The sequence below is a fragment of the Daktulosphaira vitifoliae genome, unplaced genomic scaffold, assembly GCF_025091365.1.
Source record: "Daktulosphaira vitifoliae isolate Bord-2020 unplaced genomic scaffold, ASM2509136v1 Scaffold_5, whole genome shotgun sequence".
Lineage (NCBI taxonomy): Eukaryota > Metazoa > Arthropoda > Insecta > Hemiptera > Phylloxeridae > Daktulosphaira > Daktulosphaira vitifoliae.
Window position 1 is genome coordinate 31,784,811 of NW_026099576.1, and position 11,144 is coordinate 31,795,954.

The following is an 11,144-nucleotide window of genomic DNA, read 5'->3' on the forward strand; positions in this document are numbered from 1 at the left end:
TATATTGTATTTTTTAAGTTTAAAAAAACAATTTTTCCTATCAATTTTAAATAAATAATAATTTATAAATATTATTACAAATTTTAGCTTTAATGCATAACTGAGAAACTACTGATTTTACTCTTCGGTGTTTTTTTTTTTTTATATGACACAATTTTGATCAATATTATGTCATAAAATCAATAAACATATCTAGTTGAAGCTATCAGTTCAATAATTATTATGAATACTCTAAAGTCCTCATAATTTAAGGAAATTTTCCAAAAAATTACAGTTATAATATAATCAATTTTTAGTTTTCACTTTATACACCCAAGAAAAAAGTTATATTGAATAAAAATGTATGTTAATATTGTAATTTTGATTTCTATTAACCTCATTTATGTTTTATAAGTAGAACAATGCAAAATATGTAGGATTAGAACTATAATTTTTTTAATAAAAACTTGTTGCTATGTAACAATCAAAAAATTTTTTTACTTTTTTATTTGATTTATACAATCTATACAATATTAGTACAATAACCATAAAAGGTGATTATGATTTTTTGACATGACTATTTTGAGAAGAAAAGCTATCCACTGACAACACTCTTTTTGAAATAATATTATTTAGTATTTAGGTTTTTTATTTTTTTTAATTATTGTGTTTTTAAGTTATTAATCTACGAATGTAAGTTGGAAGATAAATGAAAAAATTATACAGTAAAATAGTTTTTCTATGAGCGGTGAGCGGGGTGGGGTGAATGCGTTACGACAGTCTAGTCTCAAGGTCATAGACGACAGGATACGCGACATAATAACACGTGCCGCGTGGAGTTACAAACTTACAACAAACATACATGTGAAACTAATAAAAGCGTGTTAAAAAATATAGTTTAAAAAAACTAAAAGCACGCTTTTAAAGCACATCGAACTAAAAAGTTCAAAATTNAGTTTAAAAAACTAAAAAAACACGCTTTTAAAGTACATCGAACTAAAAAGTTAAAAATAATTTTTAAAATAATTATGAACAAAAAATACTAGTATTATTGTGATAAAAGCGTCGGGCGCTCAATATACGAAAAATATGGCACAAAGCACCCACGCTTTTATCACAATAATATTAGTATTTTTTGTTCATTATTGTTTTAAGCTTATTTTAAAAATAATTTTGAACTTTTTAGTTCGATGTGCTTTAAAAGCGTGCNTTTAGTTCAATGTTCTTTAAAAGCGTGTTTTTTAGTTTTTTTAAACTATATTTATTTTTCACTTTTTAGTTACATGTTACTCTAGTAGTTACTATCAATATCATGGTTGTAACGGGTAAAGGGGAATCAGGGTTCGATTCCGGAGAGGTAGTCTGAGAAACAGCTACCACATCCAAGGAAAGCAGCAGACGCGCAACGTGGAGGTAGTGACGTAAAATGACGATACGGGAATCATCCTTTGTAATCGGAATAAATACCCTATATATCTCTTAATGAGAATAAAGCGTATTAATATATAAGTTTTAATAGTAATTAAAATATATATATATATACATGTAAAGCGACTTAAGTACGTAAACGTATCATGCACGAGGTATAGCTGTGTTTTGTTGGCGGGCGGGGCGCGAGGCATATATGGCGGTAGCGGCGTCGGCTGTAGGGATATATAAATGAATATTAACATATACGTATATATAAATAATAATATATATATGTATATATATATTAATATTAGCGGCGATGGTAAGAATATATAATCTTCGCATAATATCGTGGCACTTTCGTTGGCGTCGACGACGCGATGTCCGGCGTGATCCTCGGGCGTCAAAAGGTTAGCAGCGTTGATGGCGACGGTGCGCGAGTGGAGATCGGTTTATTGACGTTGCCACTTTGACAACAGGAAGAATACTACGGTATCATTAGCGGCGGTACGTCGTCGGCCGTGCGGCACTTGCTGGACTTTGCACCGCGGCGTATAACGCGCGGTGTTGGTCAGTCAAATACTCAAAATTATACAGAAAAAAAATAGTGTAGTTGCCGACTGGTGAGCGGGGTGGGGTGAATGCGTTACGACGGTCTAGTCTCAAGGTCATAGACGACGGGATACGCGACATAATAACACGTGCCGCGTGGAGTTACAAACTTACAAACGACAAACAACATACACGTGAAACTAATATAAGCGTGTTAAAAATAGTGTAGTTGCCGACTGGTGAGCGGGGTGGGGTGAATGCGTTACGACGGTCTAGTCTCAAGGTCATAGACGACGGGATACGCGACATAATAACACGTGCCGCGTGGAGTTACAAACTTACAACATACAAACAACATACATGTGAAACTAATAAAAGCGTGTTAAAATGGGACTGATTATTACTGGAAGGAGTAGCAGAAATGGTAGAGGCTTGTATTGTATTGACTTTCTTAAGTTTTTTACTGCATCATCTATATTTTGAGTAGTTTTTAGTTTAATATTTTGAGTATAACTCTAATGGTTTTTCGGATTTCATTTGATATGTATGGTGGCATTCAGCGTTTTCACTCAATAGGAATGAAATTCCTATTCAAACGCAGCGCCAGTGGCGCCGCACCTGTTAACTCGATCTAAGTGGTCGCGTGTGGTGTATACGGCGAGCCTGTGTTCGGCGCTTGTGCTAAAACGGTCCTATGACGGGTAACGGTGCGTCTCGGTTTTGAGAGCCCCGTCTTAAGCCTGTGATCGCGGTTTTTGTTCCAAGTGGAAAATTTTGGATGTCCTTTAGCTGATCAACTTCAGGAGAACATCTCCTTTCTGTACCGTAAGGACCGAAGACGGAGAACTGTAGCCAGGTTGCACATGAACCACACAATATTGATTGTATATTAACATTTTTAGTACTAATTATAGTTAAGATTGTAATTAATTATAAATAAATAATCGTTTGTTTTTTTTATGTACTAGAAAAATATTGTTACTAATTATCTTAGTTGAACTAAGTTAATAAGTCGTGTCCATAACAGGCGAAAATATTGGATGCCTCGACCAAGAGGTGTTTCGAGTCGGTGGTATAACATTATTCATATAACATTGTTTTGTGTATCAATTATTACATTATTGGGTTCTTTTTCGTTTTCGTACGTCGGTAGTACCCCAACGTAGACACAAAAGTAGTACACAAATTAACTAACGACGAGTTCATCGTTTTTAGCTTTTCTCAAATCCTCCCGTTGGATACACTGGTCAGCCCCAATCCCTCCAATTAGTGAACTACTTAAAGGGTAGAGTTTAGACCCGTCAGCATGGTGGTCTAGCTCAAAAGTAACAGACTGAAGGGTGGCTTCTCGTCAGCTACCAGCACAAACCTTTTCACTATACCAACTAAAGGACGGTTAAGCCCAAAAACTAGCCAACACGCACATTAATTATTAAGATCGACTAAAGGACCAGCGGTAATATCACGATGAATGTTCAAAAGAGCAAGTCCAGTTAATCTTGTCTCTGACATAGTTGACAAAAAATATATAGATACATAACTATAGCCATTTAATACATGTAGAGGTCACTAAAGTGATTGATAGATTTTCAAAATCCAATAGAAAATTAGATTTTGCTTTATAATTTATGTATAACTTGCATAATACAAAAAATGTATTAAATGGCTTTAGTTATGTATCTTGATTATTAAGTTTTTTGTGTCAGAAAGTTGATTTAGCTAAAAAATGTAAAGAAATATTTATTATTTACTATACATATTGTTTCAATAGATCAATTGAATTAAGAAGAAAAATGAACAAAATGTTTGCCCACTATCGTATTGGTCTAAAAACTTTCTATATTTGTTCAATTATTCTTGAGAATTTTTTCAAAAAAAAATCAAAGGGAGCATACATTATGAAAAAGTAGCTTTTTTGCTTAAAACTTAAAAAAAAACTATGAATAAATTAATAAAGATCACATTTTTTTCTTAAAATAACATTAAAACACAAATATTTTGAAAAAAAAACGGGACTCGGTAGCTGTATTTTTCACAAAGTATAGCTATTTGAAAAAAAAACTTGAATTTTGGAAATAATCAATATCTAAGAGAAACGGGTGGTCAAAAAAATTTGAAAAAAATTCATGAAGGTGTTTTTTGACGGTATTAAAAACATGAAAAATTTTCAAAAAAATTGGAGAGGACGACCTTAAAAAGTGGCTGATTTGGTATGGAATGCTTCATACATATATATATATATCCAAGATAAACGTTTTTTAGTCGGTCTACCAAGAGAAGTGACACTAGATGGAATTATTCTAGAGTCGCTTCTACTATAAAAAACATTTCTTAGAACTTAAAAATGCTATTTTACATTCAATTGAAGATCCTTATTAGCACCCAATATGTGTTTATACAGCATCAGGTCTTTATGACAAGATCAATGATACAAAATTCGTGTATTTGTTGATTTTGTTTTGCAAGATATTTATTTATACAGATAATATATTTAATTTTCTCGAGTTAAAAAGTCTTTCGAATATCAAGTCTTGTATTTCCGTAATTCAAAATGTAAAACAAAATTTTAGTCGAGACCGCTAGGAAACTGTCCAGTTCAGGATTTTACAGTGCTGAGGAATGGCGGAAAGAATGGGCTAGCGCTACTGTAACAAACGGGAAACTTGTACTCGACCCTAATATTGAAGTACAAGGGATGAATCTCCCTCATAGCACCTGGTCTACACTAAACAGAAAATCTTGGTTGCCACAAAAAATTAAAAATTTTCAAATTTCCCGACTTTTCAGACTTGTGACAATTTTTAAAATGTTTTATGGCACTTATAACGCAGGTTTTAAACTAACTATAGGGGTATTTCGTATGAACTCTTCAGACAACATTCTCAATCTATTGGAAGAACTATCACTCAAAGTAAGAAGATTGAATATCTCACTCAAACATGCAGCTAAAATGTAAAGAATCTATTCCGCAACAAAATCAAAACTCTATAAAAAAATTAAAAAAATTAGCAAACTAACATAAAACAGAACACAATTGATAATTGTTCCATGAGATATAAAGCTAGATATCAACACTAAACTGGCTTCATTTCACAAAAAAAGTACTATTAGCATGATATATAAAAACTGGTTTAACCTCATAATAGAATTATTCCCAAATCAACTATGTAATACATAGACTACCCTTTCATAATAGCTATAATCAAAGCAGTATATATTAGAACGAATACCAAGAACAATTCCATAATAAGTGACTTTCTTAATGTCATAGATATAACAAAAAACTTACATACTATTCATATTATTTAGAAGTAATTTACTCAACATTAGCTAATACAGTTTATAAATAAATAATTTTATTAAAATCCTACAATACAGTAAACATTTCATTTTTTACAAATGTTTAAAAAGACATGCAAGGAAAATAGATCATAATAGATATCAAAGATGTACTGCATTAAAAATTGTTAAGACATAAAAAGAATGTTGATAATTCAAGTTATTTTAAGAAATGTTTTTAATATTAAGTAAAATGTTTTACTATTTTTTAAAAGCTCATATCATACAATGGTTTGTATGCAATAAAGCTGAATATAATAAGATCAAGTATTAATTAATTTCAAATAAGTTTATAAAGGAATTTTTTGCAATATTTTACTAATTTCAAAACTATTTATATTGATTATTAAGTATTTATATTAATTCAGATTTGTTATTTAATATAAACTTTTAGTTTATTCAATAATAAATATTTTAGCAAAAATTCATTTTAAAATAATTTATTGGTACCTAATATGATATAAAAAGATTGAAAGTTTGCTATCTTATATTAATATTCGTTAAAATTTGTATGGGCAGTCAATTTAGCATGCTCTTGTGCTTGGTTTTGTCCAATCATTATACAGCCACAGTCCAGACACTTGAGCGTAAATCGATTTACATCAGTATATTGTCTACTAGATTTGGCTTCATTAGCGAGTATTTGAGCAGCTTCCAACATTCTATCATCATTTTTTGGAAACAATGTTTGTATTTCACCAATCTAAAATATAATTGAATCATAATTATTATGAATTAAGTTAATACATAACTTAAATAACAAAAAGGTTAATACTATTAACATTTTAATGTTGTCTGTATTCCCAAGACATATAACAATTTGCTGATAAATGGAATCAATTGACACAAATTTTAAATTTAAATATAAACCTTTTTTTTTTATAATATACTTCTTATAATTAAAAAAAAAATTGCCATTTAATAAAAAATAAAATTGTCATAACTAATGTTATTAAACCGTAAATTGTGACATTGTAATGTCTTGCCCATGAATGGAAGAAAATGTTAAATTTTATTATTATTTTTACATATGAATATAATAATATAATTTTACAATTTATTCATTTAATACTTAATGAAATTGTTTTTTATGCTACCAAATAATAGAATTACAAATTATTTTTGAAGGTCAATAGAAAGTGTGATAATTTACTATTGATTCTAAAGCTTATGATTTTTAAAGACTTACACCAAAAGGTGATTCCAAATATAACGGATCATAATGAATTCCATCATAAATCAGGAATACACGGTGAGGATAATCTTTGTCTTCTCCAAACTTACTAATTGACCCACTTTGTGTATCAATCACAGCTATTTCTACTCCATAGAAATTTGATAAAATAGATACTTCAATTGCACCACCCCATGAATCTGGATTTCGAATCCATTTACAATAGTCTTCATTAGGCTTGCCTAAAACAGCTTCACTAAATTCAACTTGGTTATCTTTTACTGCATTAGCAATTATTTCTCGCATATAACTACCACTACCTAAGTCAATTTTACCTACAAATATATAAAAATCTTAGTTCAAATAAACAACAGAAATATATTTAAAACAAGATTTGTAAAAAGAAAACTCCTATAGCATTTTGATATTAATTATTATATGAAAATTTAATTATCAAATTTTTTAGTTCAAACCCTAAAGTCTCCCAAAATATTAAATTTATGAGGCTGGAAATGAAATATTTACATGGAGACTTTGGACCTTGCATTAATGTAAAATTTTGGTAGTAAGGATAGTGATAGCGTAAAGTTAATATTATTGTTTGTTCTAGAAACTTACTAAACCCATCAACCTCATAAAAAATTAATTTTTTAGGACTAAAAATAAAAATGTAATAATAATTAAAATAGCAATAAACAAAATTATAAGGAGAATAAAAACAGATTATAGAAATTATAAGAACTATAGTAACCATTTATTACTATTTTTCTATTAGTTAAAAAAAATTTTTATTTAAAATATAAATAATAGGGTAACTTATATTATTTACTACTTTTTATAGTTTACAATGAATAACATTAAATGCCTTCATACAATTATACCTTGATAAAAAAAGTAGTAAGGCAAAAAATATTTAAAACTTAAATTTTGTATTAATAGCTTACCTCCTAAAACAAATCCCATGCTGGTGAATAAACATGAATTATCAGCTGGTACAACTTTCCGTAATATTAATGGTGGCCCTTCACCAACTTCATGTTCAGTAACATGTTTCATAGTATTTTCTTCTGCTTTACATTTAGCTTTTTGAATACTAGAACTATTGGTATCCAATTCAGCTATAATAGTATCACCAGATTTAATTCCTGCATCTGCCACAGAACCTTCAAATTGTAATATAAGTTTTGGTGGAAATCCAAACAATAACTTGATTTTATTAGACGATATATCACTAAGAACCGCTATTTGCTCCCTAAAATCAATTAAACTACATGTTGATGATATTTGAACAGGGAATGTACCCGAACGACATTTTAGTCTCAAAGAAATGTCAGACATAATTAGCTTTGAGTTTTGAACATAATACAAAATAAAAAAAAAATTCAACTTATAGTCTTGGGTATTAGATATTATTTAGATAAATAATTTTTTTTTACTTAATAAAATATATTTACATCAAAGAGTAATGAAAAGTGTAAAATAAAACAGGTAATCAAGAAATTTTATCATTATTTTATAAAAATCTAAAGAATTAGACGTTATTCATCAAATGGTAACAGTGTTGCCATAATTTACATGACAAATATAGCAAGGGCCACATATTAATAAGGCTATAAAATATTTTTTATTAATGCCAATCATAGTACATGATAACTCTATAGGACATTATCATTGGTATAAATTATTATCAGTTATCATCATAAATTTAATTTATGATATAATAAAAATTAAAAATATTATTGACGATTTCTTTAATAGTGTATTATAAAAATCTGTTAGAATTAATTACTACTATTACTATTAATATAACTAAATCGTACTTTTTGTTCATTATTCCCTGTGGATATTGCATAAGAATACTTCCACGGCCCCTCTGTCAGTCGTAAGAGACGATTAATGAGGTTGTGTCAGTTCGACAGTCGGCGTAAAAATCTTTGTCAAAAAAGTATGAGGAATCCTGAAAAAAACTTAGGCGGATTGTCCCATTTCGGATGTACGCGGGGACAACAGAAAGTAGTTAAAAACGGAGAAGGCCTAAGGAATAATGTTTGATACTAGCCGGCCAACTTGTGCAGTAGCTGTTTCACCAGTTATGTGTATAGGTCTACCCAATGCTTACAGTGTCAACAGTGTAGGGACATCACCAATTAACTCTAGGCTGGACTCGTGTATAAGGGAGAAAGATAGATACAAAGTGAGAATAGGTACTTGGAATGTTGAAACATTAACTGTTAGAAGTGGAGAATTAGTAGAAGTAGTGAAGAGGAGAAAAGTTAACGTTAGTTGAGTGCAGGAAACTAAGTAGAAAGGAAAGAAATCAAGGAAAATAGGTGAGGGTTATAAAATAATATACTCAGGTAAGTCTAGTACAAAAAATGGTGTAGGGATAATAATAAATGAGGAGATGAAAAGTAGAGTAGTAGAAGTAGCTAGGAATAGTGACAGAATTATGGTCGTAAAATCGATATTAGAAGAAAAAGTGCTGAATGTAATAAGTGCCTATGCACCACAAGTGGGATGTGATGAAATAGACAAGGAAGTGTTTTGGAGAGAGATAGACGAGATGATGCAAGGGGTACCTGGTAATGAGGATGCGGTGATAGGTGGAGATATGAATGGACATGTAGGTAATGAGAGGAGAGGATATGAAAGAGTACATGGAAGGTATTGTTTTAGTGGGAAGAATGAGGCTGGAGAATGAATCCAGGATTTTGCAATATCGTATGATCTTGCTGTGGTTAATACTTATTTTAGAAAGAGAGAAGAACATTATATAACATATAAGAGTGGGAGGAATAGATCACAGATGGATTATTTTATGTGGAAGAGAGAGAGCGTAAAGCGAGTAAAGTTTTACCAGTTGAGAGTGTAATTACACAATATAGATGGTAATGGAGTTGTGATGTACTGGAAAGAGGATAAACAAAAATAGAAGAAACACTGGGGAAAAATCAAAGATTCGGTGGTGGAAATTAAAAGGAGAAAATGAAAAAGATTTTGTGAAGACGGTAAAAGAGAGGACGGTTTGGAATCAATATTAAATTTAAAAAAAACATATGAATTATGTGAAATTTAAAGATGCTATTAGTTCAAATAATTAGAATCAAAACTTCAAAACGAGGATACTTATTTACGATTAGCAATACCACCAGAAGAGCGATTTACAGTTAAATTGAGGTAAAAAATAAAAATATAGTTTAAAAAAACACGCTTTTAAAGCACATCGAACTAAAAAGTTAAAAATCATTTTTAAAATAATTATGAATAAAAAATACTAGTATTATTGTGATAAAAGCGTCGGGCGCTCAATATAAGAAAAATATGGCACAAAACACTCATGCTTTTATTNATTTTTCTTATATTGAGCGCCCGACGCTTTTATCACAATAATACTAGTATTTTTTATTCATAATTATTTTAAAAATGATTTTTAACTTTTTAGTTCGATGTGCTTTAAAAGCGTGTTTTTTTAGTTTTTTTAAACTATATATATTTTTTACTTTTTAGTTTTATGTTATGATAATAGTTACTATCAATATCATGGTTGTAACGGGTAACAGGAAATCAGGGTTCAATTCCAGGGAGGGAGTCTGAGAATCGGCTACCACATCCAAGGAAAGCAGCAGACGCGTAAATTACCCACTCCCGGAACATGGAGGTAGTGACGAAAAATGACGATACTGGATTCATCCTTTGTAATCGGAATGAATGAGTTCTATATCTCTAAATAAGAATAAAGTGTGTTAATATATATTTTTAATAGTAATTAGAATATATATATATATATACATGTAAAGCGACTTAAGTACGTAAACGTATCATGCATTAGGTATAGCCGTGTTTTGTGGGCGGGCGGATCGGACTAACGTTATACCTTAGGTATAAACGGCGGTAGGAATATATACGTAAGCCGTATGCACGCGGATGATAATGGTCAGTCAAAATAAAAATGTGTTTATACATATATATATAATTGATGACAAGCACGTGTGTACGGGTACGATAACTAAAAATAAATTTTTGTAGGAATAGTATTGCCGGCGTGTGTTGAGCGTGGCGTGGAGTGTGGTGAATGCGTTATGACAGTCTAGCCTAGACGACGGAATATGCGATAACGCGTGGCGTTTGGAGAGTTACAAACATACATACATACAGGTGAAACTAATATAAGAGTGTTAAAAAGAAATTTGTAATGTACATTTTATTATAAGTTTTCAAATTAATATCTACTAAATAAAGATCCTGTGTTTGGTGTTTGTAAGTGAGAAGGAGTTGAGTTTAATAGTGTGTCGGATCTTGGATCTACAACAGGCGTTGAAGAGAACATCATATTTATAATAGTTTTTTGAGAAGTTGATGGAATATCTTTTTGGAGGGAATAATTCTGGAAATTTGAATATTGAGTTTTCTGAGAGAAGGAGGATGAAGAACTTTGGGGTGAACTATGAGGAGCGGCATTTGAAAATTATTAATATTGCTAAAACCATGTGGTTGTTGATAATAATAAGGATCTTGATGATTACCTAAATTGGCTCTTTGGATAGTCCTTAAAATTATAATATACAATTGAGGTTTCTGGTCTTCGGGAATTTTTTTTGATTTGTGGAAGTAAGGAAAGAAGAAATAATTTATCACGATCATTTTACTCAGGTTTTTTGTTTTTTAAGAAAGATACAAAGTGATTTTCCAA

The 11,144-nt window shown here is 30.4% G+C and overlaps 1 protein-coding gene across 1 annotated transcript; it reads right to left on the minus strand.

Moving 5' to 3' along the window:
• Positions 1–5,704: 5,704 nt before the first annotated feature.
• LOC126907885 (uncharacterized) lies at positions 5,705–7,953 on the minus strand. The gene is made up of 3 exons (XM_050689543.1): positions 7,399–7,953; positions 6,470–6,789; positions 5,705–5,983 (listed from the first exon to the last, which is right to left on the minus strand). Exons 1-3 carry the CDS (start codon positions 7,790–7,792, stop codon positions 5,771–5,773), a joined length of 927 nt encoding a protein of 308 aa, XP_050545500.1. The 5' UTR covers positions 7,793–7,953; the 3' UTR covers positions 5,705–5,770.
• Between the last annotated feature and the right edge of the window lie 3,191 nt (positions 7,954–11,144).